Source organism: Zasmidium cellare (assembly GCF_010093935.1).
Source record: "Zasmidium cellare ATCC 36951 unplaced genomic scaffold M409scaffold_2, whole genome shotgun sequence".
Taxonomy (NCBI): Eukaryota; Fungi; Ascomycota; class Dothideomycetes; order Mycosphaerellales; family Mycosphaerellaceae; genus Zasmidium; species Zasmidium cellare.
Window position 1 is genome coordinate 1,579,382 of NW_022986946.1, and position 20,883 is coordinate 1,600,264.

General features: G+C 53.6%; 8 protein-coding genes across 8 annotated transcripts; 3 read left to right on the forward strand and 5 right to left on the reverse strand.

Annotated features, from left to right (window-relative positions):
- Positions 1 to 427: 427 nt before the first annotated feature.
- Positions 428 to 2,397, reverse strand: M409DRAFT_49717 (uncharacterized protein; the record flags this gene model as incomplete). The annotated part of the gene is made up of 6 exons (XM_033811322.1): positions 428 to 865; positions 1,038 to 1,146; positions 1,411 to 1,596; positions 1,645 to 1,801; positions 1,850 to 1,932; positions 1,979 to 2,397. 6 exons carry the CDS (start codon positions 2,395 to 2,397, stop codon positions 428 to 430), a joined length of 1,392 nt encoding a protein of 463 aa, XP_033674133.1.
- Positions 2,398 to 3,175: 778 nt separating this feature from the next.
- M409DRAFT_49718 (uncharacterized protein) lies at positions 3,176 to 3,655 on the reverse strand (the record flags this gene model as incomplete). Its single annotated transcript, XM_033811323.1, has 3 exons — positions 3,176 to 3,240; positions 3,305 to 3,453; positions 3,510 to 3,655. 3 exons carry the CDS (start codon positions 3,653 to 3,655, stop codon positions 3,176 to 3,178), a joined length of 360 nt encoding a protein of 119 aa, XP_033674134.1.
- Positions 3,656 to 4,249: 594 nt separating this feature from the next.
- Positions 4,250 to 5,443, reverse strand: M409DRAFT_17190 (uncharacterized protein; the record flags this gene model as incomplete). The annotated part of the gene is made up of 3 exons (XM_033803947.1): positions 4,250 to 4,505; positions 4,568 to 4,768; positions 4,824 to 5,443. The coding sequence occupies 3 exons, from the start codon at positions 5,441 to 5,443 to the stop codon at positions 4,250 to 4,252; spliced, it is 1,077 nt and encodes a 358-aa protein (XP_033674135.1).
- A 3,628-nt stretch (positions 5,444 to 9,071) lies between these two features.
- On the forward strand, positions 9,072 to 10,292 carry M409DRAFT_49720 (uncharacterized protein; the record flags this gene model as incomplete). The annotated part of the gene is made up of 1 exon (XM_033811324.1): positions 9,072 to 10,292. One exon carries the CDS (start codon positions 9,072 to 9,074, stop codon positions 10,290 to 10,292), a length of 1,221 nt encoding a protein of 406 aa, XP_033674136.1.
- Positions 10,293 to 11,424: 1,132 nt separating this feature from the next.
- M409DRAFT_17192 (uncharacterized protein) lies at positions 11,425 to 12,461 on the forward strand (the record flags this gene model as incomplete). Its single annotated transcript, XM_033803948.1, has 3 exons — positions 11,425 to 11,713; positions 11,775 to 12,268; positions 12,324 to 12,461. The coding sequence occupies 3 exons, from the start codon at positions 11,425 to 11,427 to the stop codon at positions 12,459 to 12,461; spliced, it is 921 nt and encodes a 306-aa protein (XP_033674137.1).
- Positions 12,462 to 12,845: 384 nt separating this feature from the next.
- Positions 12,846 to 14,339, forward strand: M409DRAFT_17193 (uncharacterized protein; the record flags this gene model as incomplete). The annotated part of the gene is made up of 2 exons (XM_033803949.1): positions 12,846 to 13,383; positions 13,435 to 14,339. The coding sequence occupies 2 exons, from the start codon at positions 12,846 to 12,848 to the stop codon at positions 14,337 to 14,339; spliced, it is 1,443 nt and encodes a 480-aa protein (XP_033674138.1).
- A 187-nt stretch (positions 14,340 to 14,526) lies between these two features.
- On the reverse strand, positions 14,527 to 15,185 carry M409DRAFT_17194 (uncharacterized protein; the record flags this gene model as incomplete). The annotated part of the gene is made up of 2 exons (XM_033803950.1): positions 14,527 to 15,114; positions 15,180 to 15,185. 2 exons carry the CDS (start codon positions 15,183 to 15,185, stop codon positions 14,527 to 14,529), a joined length of 594 nt encoding a protein of 197 aa, XP_033674139.1.
- Positions 15,186 to 16,535: 1,350 nt separating this feature from the next.
- Positions 16,536 to 20,399, reverse strand: M409DRAFT_49723 (uncharacterized protein; the record flags this gene model as incomplete). The annotated part of the gene is made up of 1 exon (XM_033811325.1): positions 16,536 to 20,399. The coding sequence occupies one exon, from the start codon at positions 20,397 to 20,399 to the stop codon at positions 16,536 to 16,538; it is 3,864 nt and encodes a 1,287-aa protein (XP_033674140.1).
- Positions 20,400 to 20,883: the final 484 nt, after the last annotated feature.

Below are 20,883 nucleotides of genomic sequence, written 5' to 3' on the forward strand. Positions count from 1 at the left end.
CCACGTCAAGATCGCGCAGGTGGTAAAGAAGTGACTTGGACACACGATGGCCGAAAAAAAATCCTCGAACCTTGCATTCATCAAACAGCCATCAATTCACACGCAATAGAAAGCACAACCTCCAAAAGCTCCTCCATACAACTCTCAAAGGGAAAATGGTCCCCTTCAGGTAACTCCAGCACTTTCGCCTGAGGAATGCGGTCAATATTCGCCTGCGTGATTGCCGTCGTCATGATATTGTCTTTGCCGCATTTGATGTAATAGCACGGGTAGTCCTTCCACTCCTGAGCCATCATCGGCCTTAGCCAGTTTGAGGTGCTGCACGGGACCAGGCTGGTCGCCAGTCTGGTGCGGGCTGGCTCCTGGACCTGATTGTAGAAGAGCGATGATGCGTCGTTGGCAGAGCATTTGGTTCCCTAGGAGAGCGTCAGCGAGGTCTGAAAAGGGGTGGGACGGTGCTCGCCTCGATCGCTGTCCAGCTCTGTGCTGGTTGGCCTGCAAACAGGTCTGCGAAGGTCCGTCCGTATTCGGGTGCAAACGCTGCTACAAAGACGATTCCAAGTAGTCGACCAGCCGAAACATGGCTTGCCGCAGTAACTGCCTCACACGCTACGAAGCCGCCGAAGCTGTGCGCCAGAAGCAGAACGTTCTTGTCGTCTTTCATGAATGCTTGGAGCTGCTGAGATGCGTTCCGGACGTGGATCTCGAAGTCATCGTCCGTAACCTGGCCCTCTTCATTCGGTGGGATTGCGACATCGACCTGAATATAGAGGTCTTTTGCGTGCGTTACGAATGAATCGTAGTGGCGTGTTGTATGCCACGATCCTGGGCAGAGAAGGATGGCGAGGCTGTCGTGCTCCATCGTCTAGTTGTCGGTAAGACTTTGGAGATTCGATGGAGTGGAGGCTCTCGCAGTTTAGAACTTGAGGAGTCTTCCATGATTAGCAAGCTTTCCTAGGATCGGTTCTAATGATTAAAATTGTTATGCGCCAAGCATTGGAAAGGGAGAGGTGACATTGACGTTTGCATTCGATTACCACGGTATGCCTGAAGCCTGTGGCCAATGCTGTGACCTCGACGCAACACGCACGTAAGGCTGGTGTGATGTGTGCGGGCCCAAAGGCGAGAATGGCAATGCGTGGGAGTCTGTGCAAAGATATCTCAGCGTGTCTAGAGACAGTATTCGAACTCAGCCGACGTCGATCAAAAGCCACTGTAACCTCATGCATTGGTGGTAAGAGCATCATCAAGATCGCACAGGTAGAGCACTCTCCGACTGAGCACTCTTCGATTCAATGCAAAGCGTCTCTCGCAAGAATGCCACCTGTGTTCCAATATTAAGCTCAAAATTCGGTCCACTATTATCGTCAGCCCCTGTACTGTGCCTCTCATAGCGTCGGAAAGCATTACCTATATCCGTCGAAGTGGCCACCGGGGATGATGTGAAGCTGCTTGGGCTCCCTGGCTCTCGAGTATGCCTCGAGGGCAAGATCCGTGGGGGTGAGAACGTCATTCGCAGCTACTGTCATAAGGAGAGGTGTTGGTGCCAAGCGGTGGATTAGATGGGATGGGTCGTTTGAGCGAAGGTGCTCGATGCTATGTCCGCGTATTAGTAAATGTCGGAGAGTTGCGGTGAAGCAGTACCTTCTCAAGGTCACTTCGTTCTTCCAACAACTCTTCTTCTCCCAGGCTGTGAAGAACTCGTAGCTGTCAGGGGTAGGAAGCGCACTCGGTGCTGCGGGATCGTTTGACACAACCGGGATGACGATGGGATCTTTGCCTGCTGCTCTACCTTTACGATCTATGACCTTCATCAGCGACAGTCAAGTTAATCGAAAAGTTAACGTACCATCTTCCCACATCTGAATCATGCCAGGGACCATGTCCGACCGTACAAGTCTGACAAAGTTCTCGAACCCGTTCACGAGGGGCCTTGAGAGTCAATCATTACGCTCGCTTTGTGTTACGTTCCACTTACATCTGGGAGAGAACAGTCTTGACCCTCTTGTCAGCAGCGCCAACATACAAGACATGCCCACCACTGTAGGAGCTGCCCCAAATGCCAATCTTGCGGCCGTCAACCTCATCAAGGCTCTGAGCATAAGTAATGGCATCCGAGTAATCACTCATCTGCAGGCTTGGTACAATCTCATGCCTGGGCTGATCTTTCGCAGTGTCGCTTGCACCAAAGCCACGATTGTCGTAGACGAGGCAAGTGATGGGCAACTTGGAGGTGAAGTGTTCGGCAAAAGCGTCGAGGTCCATCTCTTTGACTGCAGACCAGCCGTGAGCCATGATCAAGCATGGAAGCTTGCCGTTGCTGCTGGAGGGTGTGAAAAGCCATCCTCGAAGAATCACGTTGTCTGACGTCTTGAACTCGACGTCTTTACGAGGCATTTTGGGGGAGACAAATGGATTTTGGTGTAGTTAGTAGAGCCTTGTGGGAGCTTGAATGTCGATGTTGAAATGACATTGTCAGAGGCAGGATCAGTGAAACATATACAACATCCCAGGGGCCGCTTCTTGGTGATGTACATACAGGTGGGGAAACGCCAAAGACGTGGCTGCTGAATCGTGTTGATGGGCTAACGGAAAGGGTATACAGCTCCAGATCTCGTCAGCGGGTGAACGCTTCCTTCTGGGATCTGAACGCATAGTGGTACAGCGGTACGAGACATTGGCCTTCAACACTTTTGGTGTGTGTTCGTGTCCATGTGAGGTGTCTCCAGTACCTTAGCCCAGTTGCAGTAAGCTTGGTTGACAACGTGCAGCTGGGGGCCAAATAGACCGGCGTGGCGTTCGATGTCTTTGGGATGGGATGATGTCCACTTCGTCGAGTCTTCTGCTCCGAAGGGCCTTTTTGATGATGCTGTCCGGTGGCATGCATAGGTGAGGTCGAAGAGTGGAAGATGGCGAGACTTTCAATAAAACGGCGCCGTTGGATTACGTACTCAAAAGGCGGCTTCCTCCCTTGATGAAACCTTCCCGCTCCATCTTGCAACAATCTACGGAGAACCAAGGAATATACGATATTGAAAGTTGCATTGGTCACCGTCGGCACTTCTTGAGTTCAAAGACATGACTTCGTTTCATGCTGGCTTTCGTCTATCCAAAATCTGTCTCTACTCGACGACCATCGGATAGCAGACGAGTGCAGCCCTGCTGGGACAAACTCTCACTCATTGTCACATAGCGTTTCATGATGATTGGTGTCCTTCAGGACCCTACTTCGAGCACTTGCTATTGGACGGTCAGCCCATTCAGAACGATCAACCTCAATGGAAGCATGCTCACCCCAAGATACCATCAAGGCCTGTACCGGACTTGACACAGTGTCCTCCAGACAAGATGCAGTCACCATCGTCGAAACAAGTCGCTCCAGTCGCAGAAGCAGCTGGTGCTGAGGTGGTAGCAGTGGCCGTGGCGGTGGTGGTGGTAGATCCGCTGCAGGTTCTGCCGGGCGTAAGCTGGGACGATCCATCAGATCAGATGTGTCGATGATATCTCACCCAGTGATCTGGCCCGATGCCTTCACGCACTTGCCGCCGGCGAAGAAGTAGTCGCCATCGTCAAAGCATGTCGTGGCGCGGCGACCGATGTTTGCGCTGGCTGCGAGGCCAATGAGGGTGGTGAGGAGGAAGGCTTGGAAATGCATTCTTGGTATGTGTTGATCTAGGCCTTGTCTCTAGGAAGATGCAGTGCGATATGATGAAGCGTTGGCGTTCCATGACTTCCGTTCAAGGCCATTTATATCTTCGGCATCCTCTGAACAGTGAGCGATCGCATAGCCATAGTCCCAGCCGAGGCGTCACATAGAGTTCTTGTAGGTATGCCAAGAGACCGAGAGCGACCGTCGCTGCGCGGTATAGAGCGACAAAAGAGGAGGAGAAGTTGGCAGGGGTGTTCGACAGATGCACTGACCGGCCAAACTCAGAGGTCGTTCCTGGGGTAGAGGTTTGCTTGATTGATATAAGCGTACGTTTTTAACTCTGAGGGAACTTGCCGAGAGCCTGATGTAGGTCACATATTAAGCTTGACACTACTCGGCATCGCGATGTGGGGGAACACCTCCAAGTCATGGAGGTATTCGATGAATCAGCGTAGTCGACGCTTCATTGTTGCCGAGCTCCGATATTCGAAGAGGCCGAGTGTGACTTTGGTGGAAGCTTTTGTCTCGGCTGTTGCATCAAGGCATGGAGACAAAGCTGAACGTAATGATGTGAAGATGAGCTCCACTTTGCCTGAGAAATCAATCGTCAGGTGGAAATTCGACGTCGGCCGGCAGGCTGTAACCTGGATGCTTGTTGCGATACGGAGAGGCGTTGTTTGTGACAGCAATGGCTTCGTCGCTGCTATACGCCTTCACACGCTGTCCGTCCGTGAAGCTTTCGAAGTATGGCTCGTTACCAGCTTCGGACGCCATTAGGGTGTCATACCAAACCATGATCTGTCTGACTTCCATCGGAAGGTCGAGTCTTTCAATACCGCCTCGCAACTTGATCATGCTGTGAAGCACAAGGGATCAGTCAAATGGAATACCGTATGAATGAGCTTGCAAGAGGCATACCGATTCTGTGCAGGGCGGTGGATCTCATGGGCGGCAGTCCTGTCTCCGTAGATATGCTCATGCAGAGCGACAAACCCCACGGCTTGGATCAAGGCATCGCTCGTAGCTCGTTCAGGATCATCAAGCGCTTCGTTGATTGCCGCAATCGCACACCCTCGTAGCCAGAGCGCTTTCACCAGCGGGAATTGACCGTTCGATACCCTACATCGCCAGAGGTCAGATATCGCGTCGAGAGGCAGGTTTCATACACACCTACGGAATGCCTGTGGCAAGCAGTAGAGACATGTAGTACATTGCCGGTTCAGTAATTTGTAGGCGCCGGGTCCACGAGATGTATCGTCGCAGCTGGTCGTCATTCACTTTCAAACGACCCTTGGCCTTTGGCAGTGTCCCTTCGAACCAGTAGTCGTGAAGCCATTCGTACCAGTCTCTTCGCGGGACCGGTACGACGTTGAGGTCAACCTCTGTTGGTATTGATGTCGTGGTAGTCGAACGTGGCCGTTTGTTGCGTGTCGTTTTGCTGCATGTCTTCGGAGAATGGTTGCCGTCTAAAGCCTCGTCCTCTTCGTCCGGCACCAAGCGTGAAATATGCGGCGAGGGTGGCTTTGGTCTCAGGCGTGGCTTTGCACTAGAAGTCTGGGTGCCAGGTCTAGAGGGAAGTTGGCTGGTGGACGATCTGGAAGCAGACAAGGGGCCGTGTTCATCTTCGTACTCATGTGGCTTGCTGGCTGCATCACCGCTCGATGACGTTTTAGGCGGAGATTGTCGATTCAACGCATGCTGCCGTGACGTGATATGGGCACGAATCGTTCTCCGAGCTTGTCGACTTCTTGCGTGGTCAGGGTGATCGTAGCTGAGGAACAGCCAATCCGTCATCGTTTGTGCATCGAAGATCAAAGTCGAATTCCATCGCAGCCCTACTTATGCTGCATTTGAGGGGCTCCATGTGTGATATAGGGATGTTCATAGATCTTTGGTACCAAGACAGCCTTGGTGGATCTAGATCTGGCGCTAACACTGTAAAAGCAGATCGATTCGCTGAAAGCCAACCAAGCTGAAAGGCGATGCGTTCGTAGTGCTTCCGTGGTGTTCGGCTTCGCCGTTTAGCCCGGCAATTGAAGAGTAGTCTTGCGGCTCCAACGTGAAAGAGGATATTGCACGGGTTGTGATCTTAAGAGGTGGCGAACGATGTTGCTCAATCACGTCCGGAGCATTTGTCAGGCCAGAAACTTCTTCGAGGGTCATGTAGCGTGGCGGAGAGAAGCGAGTTCTCATTCGAGAACCATTAAATCGCGGTTCCTCACGACTACTATGGTCTTTGACGTGCGGCCGCTTCCACAGCGCTTCGTCTACAGCTCGGTCTCGACGGTGTGATCTGATCAACTCCAGTTGTCCTTTCGGTGACTGGCAACAGACTGTTTCGCGAGTATGCCTTGACGAGCGACCTCAAGAACAGGCGAACGCTGCTCGATGTTCGTCTCGTGTCTGGAATTCGTAGATACAGGCTCAACCAGGCTTCTTTTCATCAACTTATCGCCATGTCAAGTCTTTGAAATGATCAGCGCCAGCCGCCTTCGATGATGGGCGACATATTACTCCAGAGCATCCACCGGACCCAGCAAGCATGCCATTGACGAGCGAGCTTGAGGATAAGAGAGTGCTCTGCGGTCTTCGTCTCGTGTCGGGAGCTTGTAGACGCAAATCCTGACGAGGCTTCGTTTCAGAGATCTCTATGTTCTGGAAAGCCATTGGCAGGATCCAGCGGAAGGCCTGGCCGCATCATTCGTCGTGAAAAGAGTCTCTGCTCCTTGCGTAAGTTAAGCCATTCCAGGTCATTGTCCCTCTGAGAGAACTGTGGAGGAGCAGGAAGGAGAGCCCACTCGCACCGTCCAGAGAAATGGGCCTCGGAAAATTTCTTCTCGGTTGCTTGCCTGTTCTATCCCAGCGATGAGCTGTTTACATTCGCGACACGCTGTATGCTAGAAGTGGTGTTTTGGAAGTGGGTGGCATTGAAAATCGAAGACGAGGCGCGTTCGGGCAGGCAGCCTGGCCAGTGGGAAAGTGTGCGTTGGACTGAGGCTCGGCTTTAGACGCCAGGCCACTTTGTGTCGTTCTTTAGGATCGATCGAATAGCACAGTAGCCCGAATGGCAGAGTTTCCTTCTGTCCTCGAATCTCGCCTGGCAAACTCGTGTTAAATGGCCAAGCCAAAGTTGTTGGAGTATCATATAGTTTTTGGGGCGCATTGTCCTCATCCTATCAGCGGTGAGCTCAGCGGAGTTTCATTCACGACAGAGTGCTTGGCACTGTCATGTGACCCGGGTCGGTTAGCTCAGTTGGTTAGAGGTACGAGTCGCAGTGACTGCCGACTGCTCGAACCACCGAACTAACAGCTGTCCACAGCGTGGTGCTAATAGATCATTGATTGATCTTGTCAACGCCAAGGTCGCGAGTTCGACGTAAGCTGCACCCAACTCTATCAGTACTATGTCAGATGCTAACCGACACAACAGCCTCGTACTGACCATGACATCTTTTTTGTCTTTTTGATGTCCTGTACTGGACTTGGATGTCATTGTCATGACTGACTTGTTCAGTGTCGACGTCTTTTTGCGTCGAGACGAGTTACTGAGCCATATCTTCGATGTTCGTAGTTAACTTGATCATCGAGCTACAGATTTTGGTCCATGGGTCTGTTGGTTCTACTCTTTCGTCAAGTCGTGTTACTACACTCCACACCGCCGTCTTCACAACATGTGTTGCACGGCAACAAGAAATGACCGCCTGTGTGAAGCAGCAATGTCGAATACTACAATATCCATACGTTGTCCTGGCCTGGACTGTCTCGGGCCAAAATCGATGAGATGTGCCGTTGTTGAAGCAATAGCATCTCTCAATGACTTGTGGATCTCGCCAGCATCTCTTGCTTTTCATCATATGCTCGCGGAAACTGGGGAAGGTGCACTTTGAAGCGTAGTCGTAACATTCAATGTTGTGTCCAGCCGATGCCCCGCTGCAAGAGCGCTTCCTGTGGAATTTTGCTGGTATGCTTGGACATGGCCAGTACTTTCCAGGACCATCTACACAATCAACTGTACTTTCTGAAAGGAAATTGAAAGACTCTCGTGTACGAAAAGGAAGTCAGCAACGAATATAAAAATGAGGATTCCCGCAGTTGCTGCAAGAGAAGAGCCGTAGAATACGAAGAAGGGCGCTAGCGGCACAGCTAGCTTCGTGTCCACCAGGGCAACACAAGGAACAGGAACGAGCCAACCTCGTGTCGCAGCATCGTATAGCAAATGCTACAGGGGCGTGGTTCTTATTATACGCACCACAAACCGGCGAACGGCGATGGCACCAAGTGGAGACACGTCTTGCAGCAACTCTCAACAGCAGTTAGAGCACACAGGCGGGCGCCAAAAGAGCCATGGCTTGCAGGCGATGAAGAATGCCGTGAAGCCGAACAGTTGCGGGGTGATTCCAGGAGCAGCAAGATGAGCCCGGCGCAGGTCCAATCAGGACATCTGGCCTGTGGTGCATGACACCTTGTCGGTGGTGCTCTGGTGCAGCAGCTGCAGGTCCAGATCGGTGGTGCTCTCGCAAAATGCTGTGCTGACGGGCAGCATATGTATGGGGTGTGAGAGGTCCGCGGAGGTCGTCTTCACGTGCAGCAGCAGTCATCTGCAGTGGCATGTCGTGGTAGCTTTCGATAGCGGGTGGGATTGATGACGGACGGGCCGGGCGTGTGGAGGTGTCAGAGTGAGGGCGGTGGATATTGGAGGAAATTCCATTTGGGTGGTCGACGTGGAAGCGTGGTGGGCGCTGGGCGCTCTTTTATTGCACACGCGGCCACATCACCATCCTGTCGTCTACACCACACCGTCGCCGCTGCACGCAACCGCCCGCACTGTTTGATATTAAATTATCGACGACAACGATCACCGGCACCCCCAGCAACCACCAGCAGCGAGAGAATCTCCGAGCGTTTTAGCCTGCTGCTGCTCGCCCCTGGCCTGGCCTGGCCTGGCGTCTGATCCGCCAACGCGCACGTTCGCTCGTTCACGCATCTCAACCCGCACTCCCCTTGGCACTCGACGACACCCACTCGACACCACCACCGCCCCCCACCACCTCACCCTGCGCCGCCCACGCTCCTTCACGTCGCCACTGCAGCACCACTTCTCACGCCTGCCCCCGCGGCAAATGCTCTTTCCGCCGACAAAGCCCGTCGTCGCTCAATAGACGCCACGACACTCCCTTGCTTCACCACCGCCCGCAGCCACCGCGTGCCGAGACAGTTGGCGCTCTCGGCTGAACCGCCAGTGGTATACACAGCATCTCACCACTTGCCTCCTTTCTACGCGCTCGTCAATACATCCATTCTTACCTTGCCACAGCGCGCGAATGTAAGTACTGCTCGTCACTACCGCACTCAACCTGTCGCCGACCGTACACTGACAACCGCTCCAGTTCTACTAGTGTATACTCTCACGCGACCGCGCGCCATGGACGGTTGGACCGCTCTATACAACTGGGCCGCCTTTGGCGTGGTCGCAGGTGGATTGGCATACTATTATATTCCAAAGAACACCAAGAATACCAACATTCACAGTGCTCCAGCTAAGGAGCTTAGAAAAGAGAGCAAGAAGCCGGCGAGGAAGCCAGATCAACAGAAGACGGCGCCTCCCACCAAAAGTACACCACAGTCTGACGACAGTCGCAAAGAAGTGACCGAGACTGGCAACAAGAAGCGGAAAGCAACCGCACAGCCGACCGTCCAGACACCAGCTGTGCAGAAGGACGATGATGACGAGATTGATGCGAGCACGCGTCAATTCGCCGCATCAATGCTGAAGGCCAGAGAGGGCATCCAAGTCAAGTCTTCCAACGACAAGGAAGCAAGGGTCAAGACGGTCAAGCCAAAGAACAGCCCAGCACAGACTCCAGTCCTGTCATCGGGCTCATCACAGGCTGGTGATGTGGAGGATGACTGGTCGCCCGTGCTGTCAAGTGCACCACAAGCCGGCGGCATTGATGACATGCTTGAGCCAGTTGCTGCTGGTCCATCCTCCCTTCGAATCACCGCGCCTGAGAGGCCTGTGAAGGAGAAGACGAAGAAAGAGCCCAAGCAAGAGGTTGTTGAGTCGAAGAAGGCTCGTCAGAACAGGCAAAAGGCAGAGCGACAGAAGCTGGAAAGACAGGAGCAAGAAGCCGAACAGAAGGCCAAGAAGGAGCAGCAGATGCGTCTTGCTCGTGAGTCGCGCGGTGAGCCTGCCAAGAATGGCATCTCGATCCCTGCGGCCCCAGTTCACAACCCATGGTCCGAGAAGAACGCTGCACGCGATGCACACCTGCCAGCTGTCTCGAACACTGGCTCCAACATCCAGCTGCTGGACACCCTGGACACCGAGTCTAACAGCAGCTCTGACAAGGGCGACAGCACCGCTGCTACTTCCATGACTGATTCTGCCCCTGGACAGCTGGCTGATTTCACCGAGGGCGACCTCGCCAAAGCCATCGAGGAGAGCGAACGTGACTCTGGCTGGAATGAGGTGAAAAGCAGCAAGAAGCTGAAGAAGAAGAACTCGAACAGCGAGAACGGCAACATCACGCCAGTTGCTTCTGCTCCTGCCAACAACGGAAAGGCTGCCTCAGCCAAACCCAACGGCTACTCGGCCCTCACTGACGAGTTCGAGCAAAACGGTGCATCCGCTTGGACAGCATAGCATCACGGCATATGACATGCATTTCGATTCTTTTGGCGTCACAGGCCAATTTCAGTTACGACGTTTTTACCCCACAGGGGCATATTTCGCCTGTATTGGCATTTTCGAGGGGCATCATGGAAAAAGGCGACTGGGTGGCGGGAGTTGCGTTCTTGCTACCTTGTGCTCTTCACATGCTTGCGACCATTACCATACCGACGACCAGCGTGACCAGTAACCAACGGCGAAGGTGTTACGCAGGCGCAAGGAGCGAATTTGGGCACAGGACGGATGGAAATCGTTTTGGAGCGTTGTGGACAAGGGAATTGTTGTATCATCATATCACACATCATCTGGTTCAACCAAGAAAGAAAGCAGGACGGGTCGAGATCTCCATCGATCTTTGACAATGAGTTGTAGCAGTGTAGCTTCTCAATAGGGACCCACCAAAAAGAAGTGCACCGCTCAGTGGCCTCGTGATCGTTCCATTTCCTGACTAGACTGCAGTAGTCGCTCGCGCAAGGGTAGCACGATGCCAGCAAGAAGTGAGGTCAGATCGCTTCTATTCCTGTGTTGCATTCCCGAATTCGCCGCTGCCGAACCTCCTGAACCAAAGACCCAATATCCATCCGCGGGTCTAATAAGCTACTAATAGAGGGCGGGCATATGAGGGACAACAAAGGAGTCAGCGTCCCCTTCTTTCAGCAGCATTATTGAACGTGCCGCGCATCGTGCGGTCTGAATCGCGCTATTTCCCCTAGCAAAGCATCGAGAAGCCAGCTTTACACTCTGACCCTTGGCCCCACCCGCCGGACGCCTCTACTTTAATCCCACATCCATACTCGTCCTCCTCCCACCAGAAGACACTTGTCGCCGCTGCTTGTATTCCTTCGACCGACTAAGCGGACTTCCCTCTCTCAGCGCCCGCATGCACAGCGTCATCTTTTAGTGCTGGCCGCTGCTACGTCGCTCATTATTCAATAAGCCCTCGCCCCGGACGAGACTCTTACGCATCGGGAAGAAAGAATCGCCTCGACCACGCACCGAATATCACGAGATTGCCAGTACGACAACTGCCACGAGCGTGTGACAGCACAGTTCTCTCCGCGCTCTTCCAGCCTCACCGAACGACTCTCACCTCTGTCCACCCACCATGGCGCAAATCAGAGGCACCGCGGGCTACCACCTCGGTAACCAGAACATGTCCTCGTCCTTTGGCGGTCAGCCCAGCTCGTCTGCCACCAACGACCCATCACCCCTCGACGCCATCCGCGAGCAGACGAGCAAGCTCGAGGACCTCCTAGACACCTACTCCGACCCCATCAAGCCGTACCTCCCCGCGATTGGGAGGTTCTTGATCGTGGTCACATTTTTGGAAGATGCTCTGCGAATCCTCACGCAGTGGGGCGATCAGTTGGAATATCTATACCAGTACAGATACAGTGAGTTTTTGGGTCATGAGATGCGCCGGGAGGGACATTTGGAGGCTAACGTGTGCTGCAGTGCCCTGGGGACTCAACCATCTCTTCCTGATCGTCAACGTCGTCGCAATGACCGCTAGCAGCATCCTCGTCATTGCCCGCAAGCATAGCGAATGGGCAGTCGGTGGCTTGATCAGCGTGGTCATCACGCAAGCGCTGGGCTACGGCCTCATTTTCGACCTCAACTTCTTCCTGCGAAATCTCTCCGTTATGGGCGGCCTGATCATGGTTCTGTCTGACAGCTGGGTGCGCAAGAAGTTCGCCCCAGCAGGTCTCCCACAGCTCGACGAGAAGGACCGCAAGATGTACTTCCAACTTGCTGGCCGTGTCCTTCTCATCTTCTTGTTCGTTGGCTTCGTCTTCGCTGGCGAGTGGAGCTTCTGGCGGGTGCTTGTGATTCTGGTCGGCGCTGTGGCTTGTGTCATGGTTGCGGTTGGATTCAAGGCGAAGTGGAGTGCCATCGTGCTTGTCATGATTCTGAGCATTTTCAACATTCTTGTCAACAACTTCTGGACGGTAAGATATAATCTATATGCATGCGAGAGGAGAATCAGTGCTAATTGAACTATAGCTGCACCCACACCACCCACACAAGGACTTCGCCAAGTACGACTTCTTCCAAATCCTGTCGATTGTTGGCGGTCTGCTACTATTGGTGAACATGGGACCAGGACAGGTCAGCTTCGACGAGAAGAAGAAGGTCTACTAGATGATATGCGAACGAGAGACGATGGACGAGCTGCGATAGCATCGGAGTATATGGAATCAACGCCACTGCGTTGCACAAAATCGAGTTCGCAAATGGGCCGAATTGGAGATAGGGAAGCCCGTGCGGCGGGAATTGTGTGTCTTGAAAGTAGAAGAGGCATTAGAGTATCATCTAAAAGCGTTACCTGTGATGAGAAAATGTGAGCCATTGTCTTCATGTGAAATTCGAGAGATCCACCTCCCACAGCTCCATCTTTCGAAGCTGCGGCGGCAGGTTCCGATTCCGAGACGCGCCAGCGAGAGCCAGGAGCAGCACGTCCACTCTCCTCGCCTCCTCTTCGCATCAATCCCTCCTCACAGCTTCCGCACGAACAGCAACATCAATATGGCCGACTCGCCAGGCTCTTCCGACTTGTCAGACCCCCCTAGTGTGGAATCCGACAACGAGGACCAGCTCAGCACCGCGGTCCCGTCCTCGCGACCCAGCGTGGATATCACCTACACCGAAACAGAGACCCTCGCGCCGCCCTCGAAACGACGCAAGACCGGGCCAAACACTCTCACCAGCCTCGATCGTGCGCCATCGTCGCAGCCGGAGCCCGAAGACGACAACATCAGTCTGTCCTCGGACGGCTTCAGCAGCGCGCCAGGCTCGCCCAATGACGATGAATACTCGCTGCGAGAACAGGCGCAGACGCTGTGTCTGTGGAGGGACTGTGACTTTGGATCTGCAATCAACAACGATGAGTTAGTGAAGCATGTGCAGACGACGCATTGCGCGACGGGGGGCCCTAAGAAGAGCAAGTATCTCTGTGAATGGGGGGAGTGTCAGAAGAAGTCGAGCAGTCATCCTAGCGGGTATGCGTTGAAGGCGCATATGAGGAGTCATACGAAGGAGAAGCCGTATTATTGTGCGCTGCCGGGTGAGATTGTGTGATCTGAGACGGCAGGGAGTTGTACTAATATGTGAATAGAATGCGACAAGGCATTCACCAGATCTGACGCCCTGGCTAAGCATATGCGAACGGTGCATGAGCCCGAGCCAGCGAAAGGAGGCCCAGGCTCCGTCAATGAGCCGACACCATCAGGGAAGAAGAGTCTCAAGATCAAGCTCACGAATGGCAGTGGCGCTGCCAAAACACCATCAACTCCGCAAGACATGGGCCCAACCCATGACGAGGACGGCAACGAAATCGATCCATCCCCCGCAAAGGACAACATCACATACATCCCCGCCCACCACCCCATCACGGGCCAGCCAGGTTTCATGATCCACTATCCGCCAGACATCCAATTCACCGCGTGGGAGAGCAGCATCACCGCCGACCAATTGATGAGACTGCTCCGGCGACAAGAACACTGGGCCCAACAAGAAGGCGAAGTGCTGAAGCAGGAGATTGAGCGGATGGAGGCGCAGAGGAGGGAGGAGTGGACTTTGAAGGAGGTTTTGCTGGAGGGGTTGTTGGAGGCGGATCTGGCGCAGGCGGAGAAAGATCAAGTACTCCGAAATGTTGATGGGCGGGTGAAAGAGGCGATGCGGAGGGATGTCGAGCCTGCGAAGAAGCTGGAGTGGACGGGCGGGGAGCCTGCATGGCGGCGGGAGAAACTTGGAGGGGATGAGATGGATGTGGACACGCCCGATCGTCCTCGCGGGAGGAATTCACCTTCGCCACCTCCGACTGGCGTTTCTGGCGGTGGAGGCTTCGATGGCGACGCAGACCCTTACGACAATTATCTTGCTACTAGAATGGCGGAGTATGAAGAAAGGGAGAGGCTGCGATCAATGCAGAACACTCCCGCCAAAGCCGCGCAGGAGCAGCAGGCGGCTGAGCAAGACGCAGTCGGTGCGTTGATGGGATTGAAGGGTGGTGGTGACTAGGAGCATCAGCAGGATACGAGTGCACTCCCGTCGAAGTGTGCGCAGTGTTAGATCCCTTATTAGTTCTTGGAATACCTCAGGACCTCACGAAACGAGACAAGCAGATGGAAGATGGAAGGGTAGGTAGCAGACAGTATACCACCATACACACACATATCCATGAATCCATACATCCCAACCTCTATCTCTACCTCAACTTCGAACTAACACTCTTCCTCTTCCCACTACTCTCCTTCTTCTTCTCCCGACTCGACTCCTTATTCTCAAAAGGAAAATTTCCCGTCCTCTTATCCGCCCCCGTCGTCTTGCTCACCCTGCCTTTCTCCCCGCCAAACAACAACACCCACAACCCGAGACAGAACAACCCGGCGGAGAGCGTCAACCCGGCCCCAAACCCGAACGTCAACCCACCCCGTGGACTCGCGATGTTGGTGTAGAGATAAAACGCGCTGAGGGCGTGGTATGTGGTCGTGATGGTGACTGTCGGATACGCATAAGGATTCTTCAAGCCAGTCCCGACTCCGTTCTCGTCGTCTTTCGTCGAAAGGGAGGTTGTGGAGGGTAAAACGCCCGTCAAGATGAGGTTTAGGGCCGCGAGGGTTAGGAGGGTGAGGGCGAGGGTGCGGGAGAGGTAGGTTTCGAGGTCGGTTGTGCATTGTGGGGTCGAGGTGGTGGTGGTTGTGAGGAGGGAGGTTATCAGGCGGGGGGTTAGGAGGAGGGGCGTCGACTGGAGGGTTAGGTAGCCGGATGTGCTGAGGGTGTAGAGGGTTAGGGCCTTGAGGATGGGTTAGTTTTGGGGTGTGCTGTGGTGTTGGAGGGAGGATGGGAGGTGTGGCTTACGTCCATGGCTGGCTGTTTGAGAGTTTGTAGTGAGGTGGAGGAGGTAGGTGTTGGCTCAGAGGTTTGGAGACATGCAAACACCTGTCCTCCGCATATGTATGTTGCTTGTATCTTGGTTTCGGTTCCTGCAGTCGTGCGGCTCAAACTGAACGAAATGCACACACCGCCCCCAAGCAGCCAGCAGCTTGCCTCGTGTTTGCCGAAAGGATCAACAAGCTCGAGCTACGTCATTTTGCGGTCGGGGGCCGCTAGCGCATTGATGTGAAGTGAATGACTTGTACCTTGCATACTCGGTTTTGACATGTGCAATTTGTGTTTAGCGCACTGGGTAGTCCTTCGCGGAATACATCCGGAGGGAGGTTGTTATGCATCGAATAGATTTAATGCTTATATGAGTCGATGCAAATGAGCCATTGGATGACTACATTCCTGCAATCATAAGATAGAAATCGTCAAGTGTCCATCGCCGTGAAAACCAGAGAAATCCAATAGCGCTCTTTCTCTCCTACTTTCTTCTTCACCCAACCACACAACTCATAGTGACTCATCCCCCATTCACACAATGACTCCTCCAGCTCTTCCCAAACAGGAATCGACCCTAGGAAACGCCGATACCGAGAAGTATATAATCTTTCTCTCCTCGAATAACATGATCCTTCCACACCATCATGATCCTTCCAGTCGATTCCGAGAGCGTTAGATGAACATACCAGAAGCAGTCGGGTAAGTTTGATCTTCTCTCCTACCTACACGAAAAGACCCTCAACTGAACTCATCTCACGCAGCTCTTCCAAGATCAAACAGCGACATGGTCGGCCCCATCGTGTCGGGGATGGGAGTTGGATAAGGCGCCAAATTCCGGCCAGACTCAAGTGAGCACAACAGGGGGGGGCAAAAACCAAACCAAAAAACCCAGCAGTCCATTGCGAAAAAGATCCCCCTTCCGACCATGGACTCTCGTCCTGTCCCTGATCCCCAATCCAATCCAACAGCACCGCCTTGGCCCGAGATCGCCGCGCTCCGGGGTTTCCAACAGCGAAATGTGCTACCAGCTTCACGACATGAATCAATTCGAGTCCAAGCCTTTTTGCATTTCCGTGGCTGCGATTCTTGAGATGGTCATTCGGGAGCTTAGATTGAGACTCTTCTCCTTTGATTTTTGACCAGCACGGAAAGGGTTGAGCACGCTGCGAGACGACGGATGCATCTGTTTCTTCCAATACTTACCCGCCAGCTTCGCGACTGGTTTTGGGGGTTGAGGAAGGTGTATTTCTTGAGTCTTGGGCGGATAAAGCTTTCTTTTTCGTTCCTTTATTAGTTTGATAGTTCTGTCATGAAATGTTCTCACTCTTTCTTTCACGATCGATGCGTCTTGACCTGTCTCAACGCCCTACGCATCCCTTCCAGCTTCGCCCTCTCCTTCACAATCGATTCCTTCGCCAGTCTACGCAGCATCGCCCTTCCGCTCTTGACATGCTCGTCCTGCCACGTCGCCAGCTCCCCAGCGATCGTTTGTTGTGTATACCTCAACTCACACCCTAGCGTCTCCAGCTCCCGACGGGCTTTCGCCGCTTTGTCCCATGCATCCAGCGCAACTGCCTTCTTCGCATCCTCGAAGAAGCCAATGTTGGGTGTCCAGCGGTTCGAGCGCGAGATAGAGTTCTTGCTCTTGTCGATTGAGCGCTGAGCTTGCGCCATGCTGCCAATGAGATATGCGGGTCGGTCGGTGGCTACCTGGACAGCTGTGCTGGTCGAATACATCGAGTGCAGGTTGTAGTATAACCCAGCGAGTGGAAATGCCTCCGTCGGTGTGAGCGTCTTGGTGAAGCGATCATACGCGGTGAGGTAATCCTGCGGCAGGAACAGCAACGATGACATGGCACTCGACGACATCGTCTGCGCCTCCGCATAGTCGTTGTACAGCATCCGGTGTTTATTCGTCGATCGAATGGTCTTCTTGACAGCCTGCGTCACGCCGCGGACTTGTTCCCTAGCGAATGCCACGAAGTTCTCGACCTCTTGTGTGTCTGTCACGGGCTCGTAGTCGTCTCTCACATTCTCGATTCTGGCTTCTGCTTTGCGCTTGCTGCGTTCCGTCAGCATCTCAGCGTCGAGCTCTGGGACGAGGAAGAACTCCCACACGAGCTCGTGCATGAAGAACGTGCCGTGGGAGAGGAGGTTGTGAAAGAAGTTGTCCAGCCTCAGCTGAATGTCCCGCAAAATCGCTCTTGAAGGTTTCGAGGGTACCAGGAATGGGGAGGGTAAATCGAAATGCCTGGGTAGCCAGCTCGCTGGACATTCAATTGCCAGCCACTGTGATAGATTCTCGAAGTCTGCGACCGTTCGTCTGCAAGTCGTCACAGTGACAGTCCCATTTGCGTTCGGAGCACCAGATTTGAGCACCAGTCGTACAGTGGCATCTTCCACAAAGAACGATCGCACGATCGTGGTAATACGACCATCCTTGCCAGGGGCCGTAGAAAGCAGCACCAGATCATCAATCCGATTGCGAACATCATCGTCTTTGGCCAGTTCAACAGCAGTCAGACCTCTCAAGTCTTTCAGCGTCATATCGACACGCGGATCGCCAAACAATGCCCTCACAAGATCGATGCGGCCATACTTGCTACCAACCATAAGCGGAGTAAATCGCTTATCATTAGCAGCATTGACGTCCGAATCACAATGCCTCAGCATCTTCAGCGTCAGTTGCATATCATTGATGACATGCAACAGCGTATTGCCCTTGGCATCGACATGGTCATCGAGATGCAAAGGTTCTCCATCTCCTTGCGTCTCAGTGGCCAGTGCTAGACCTTCTTCGACCATGGCATGGTACTGCTCATGATCGTAGGATCGACACAAAGCAAACAGCGGCGTCTGTCCATTCTTATCCTTTAGTCGCCAGGGCAGCTTCTTGCCAAATCTCTGTATGAGATGCGGCTGGTGGAAGAGGTAGTGCGCGAAACACCGGCCTTTGCTGTCTTGCACTCGGAAATAGTGCTCCAGCTCATCGGGAGATGCGTTGTTCTCTAAGTATTCGATCAGTTCGTCCGTGATGAGCCGGTTTCCAGACTGAGCAGCGGCGCTGAGTAGTGTGGTTCCGTCGTTGTTGATGTCTTCGAGGATGAAGGAAGCTCGGAAATGCGCAGGCATACTAAGAAGAAACGTCAATGCATCCTTCTTGCCCGAGTCGATCGCCATCATCAGAACGGAATTGCCGTCAGCGTCTTGCGTTTGGGCAAGTTTATCAACAGACAAATCGTTCCCCAAGCCCGTGCTCATTTCCGAATCGATGCTCTTGTTGCGCGAATGTGACCTCGAGGAGTACGCCGAGGAGGCTGATTGACTTCGAGGCAGAGAGGCCAGTGACACTCGCTTCTTCATCTTGGCCTGGATCTGTTCGGGCGGCGGTGTGGGTGGTCGTTGGAAAGGGAAGACATGATGGAGCGAGCCATTAAGAGCCGCAAAGTCTTGTGACGAGCTTGCTCCGTCGTGGCGGGATGGCTGAGCATGCTCTTCCTCGTCGTGTGTGAGATCCGCCGAGGTATCGCCCTCTTCTGACGATTCTGGTTCTTCCAGTTCGAGAGGAGATGCAGCGGTGTTGTCATCATCAGGCAGGACTTGAGGCTGCAGAATGGCCTCCAACGCTTGCATATCTCCTGTCCTGACCGCTTGCCACAGCAGTCTGTTCCTCTTGCTAGCCTTCCGGAGAGTGGTCGAACTGCCCGACAAGTGCGCCAACACTGCTTCGAGAGTTGCCAAAGCGTAGCCCTGTTCGCCACTGTCGACCTCGTCAATGAAGATGAAGTACCTCATATACAGCAGTCGGGTATTCAGGTGTCTCACGCCGCTTCGAATCACAACAATAAGCAACATTGCAACCAGAATGTCAGCGTTGACCGTGAGAGGCGTCGAAAGCTCGGCGTTCGTCTCGTCGCCATCCAGTTCGCCCGTCTGTCCCGTTGTTTCGGTCTCGGTGACGACTTTCTGCGTATTGAGAAGTATATCCAGCATTTCCTCCGGACTGCTCGCCACGCCCATCTTCTTGAACGCTTCCACGCCTTTATTGAGCCTGGCAGCCAATGCTCGCTTCCCTTTCATGCCATCCTCGATAGGAACGCCCACCTGTGCAATGTCAACATCAGCCATCTTTCGGATCTTCGACTCCAAGTCCGAATCGTCGGGTCGTCGGATCGCGCAAAGTCGAGGGAACAAAGTCTGGTCGTGAACTTGTTCAGTCACATAGCGTTCAATCAAGCGTTCAACTACCGGTCCCGTAAGCTCGGTATTCGCACCCAAGAGCGAAAGCTGCTGTTTGTCGACATTCTGAAACAGATCGATTGCGTTGATGATAGCCGTCTCCAGTGAAGTCCGCAAAGTCTGTTCTTCAGTCTCTAGTTCGATGGATGTTGGATGGACGGTGCTGCTCCCCGATAGCGAAGATTTGATCGAGGATACTGAATCGCTGATGGACGGCGCAGAACGTTGTGAACTAACGGAAGATCTTCTCGACTTGGGCTTGGGTAGAGGCTTGTCGTTCACTGCCACGAACTCACGAATGATCTTCTCCAGCCCAGTCTGCATCTGTCGCGATATCATCGGAAACTGAGTCAGAAGATCCCCAAACGTCTTGACTTCCTTCTTCTTAGGCGTCGGAGGCCCTGCCGATGTACTCGATGTAGCCTCCGCAGACGCTTCCGTCAAAGCCTTCCTACGCTCTTTACTCGGCTCGTCACTGATGATCGCAGAGACAATTGACGTCGGCTGATGTATGCCTATCAGCGGCCGCGAGATGTAGTACACCAGCCATTGCTGACCATCTGGCGCATCCGGGTAGTAAATCGTATCGTTCAACAGCTGCGCCTGATTCAAAGTCTTGAAACCCTTGTTGCTGTACACGAAACTATCCTTCACAACCACCGTCTTCCCATTGATGGTCGAATACTGCTTCGCCTTGCTCTTATTCTCGCGAACATTCCCAGCATCTTTCCCACTCCCCGACAGCGGCGGCCCTCCACCTGGCACTCGCAAGACATGGCTCGCCAGAAACTCTTCAGTGCCTGCTAGATCGGCGTAGGAGGTATTCGTCTCGCGGTCTTTGGATCGGAGGAGTACTTCGGTGGTGGGGACGAGCAGGACGTGGTGGCTTATGGGCTGACATTGCGCGGGCAGCGCGCTTCGAAAGAAGGCGCGTATGTATGGATTGAGCGGTTGCATTCGGGCGGAGCTTGACGTCTCATGCTGTGATCGTTGGCATTATCTGGCGTGGCCAGAGGGAATGCGGCCTGGATTCGATGGAGTCGGGTTGTCTTTGATTCAGGCGGCGAAGCTAAGTGGATTGATTGTCTTTCGCAAATAGATCGAAGCTGGCGATAGCTTTTTGTTTGGCCGGGTCGTGTTCAGATGAGTGGTTCTGTTTCGAGATGAGAGGGGTGAAGGCGTAGGAGGTAGATGGGCGACGCCGTCAAACAGAGACTTGGGATGGTGGTGCCGAGCGGAACCCTGCTTCTCTCGTGACATCCATGAATCCCTGCAGAACACGTTGGACGGCCCGCGACGGGACCCAATTTAGACTCGGAAGCATGTGACAGTCGAACCTTCTACCCTCCCCGTTTATTCCGGTCCAAGTGCATGTATGGAACTGCCATTTCTCCGACCTCTCACAAGCGACTACGCTGCTAATTGCACTCCAAACTGCTTG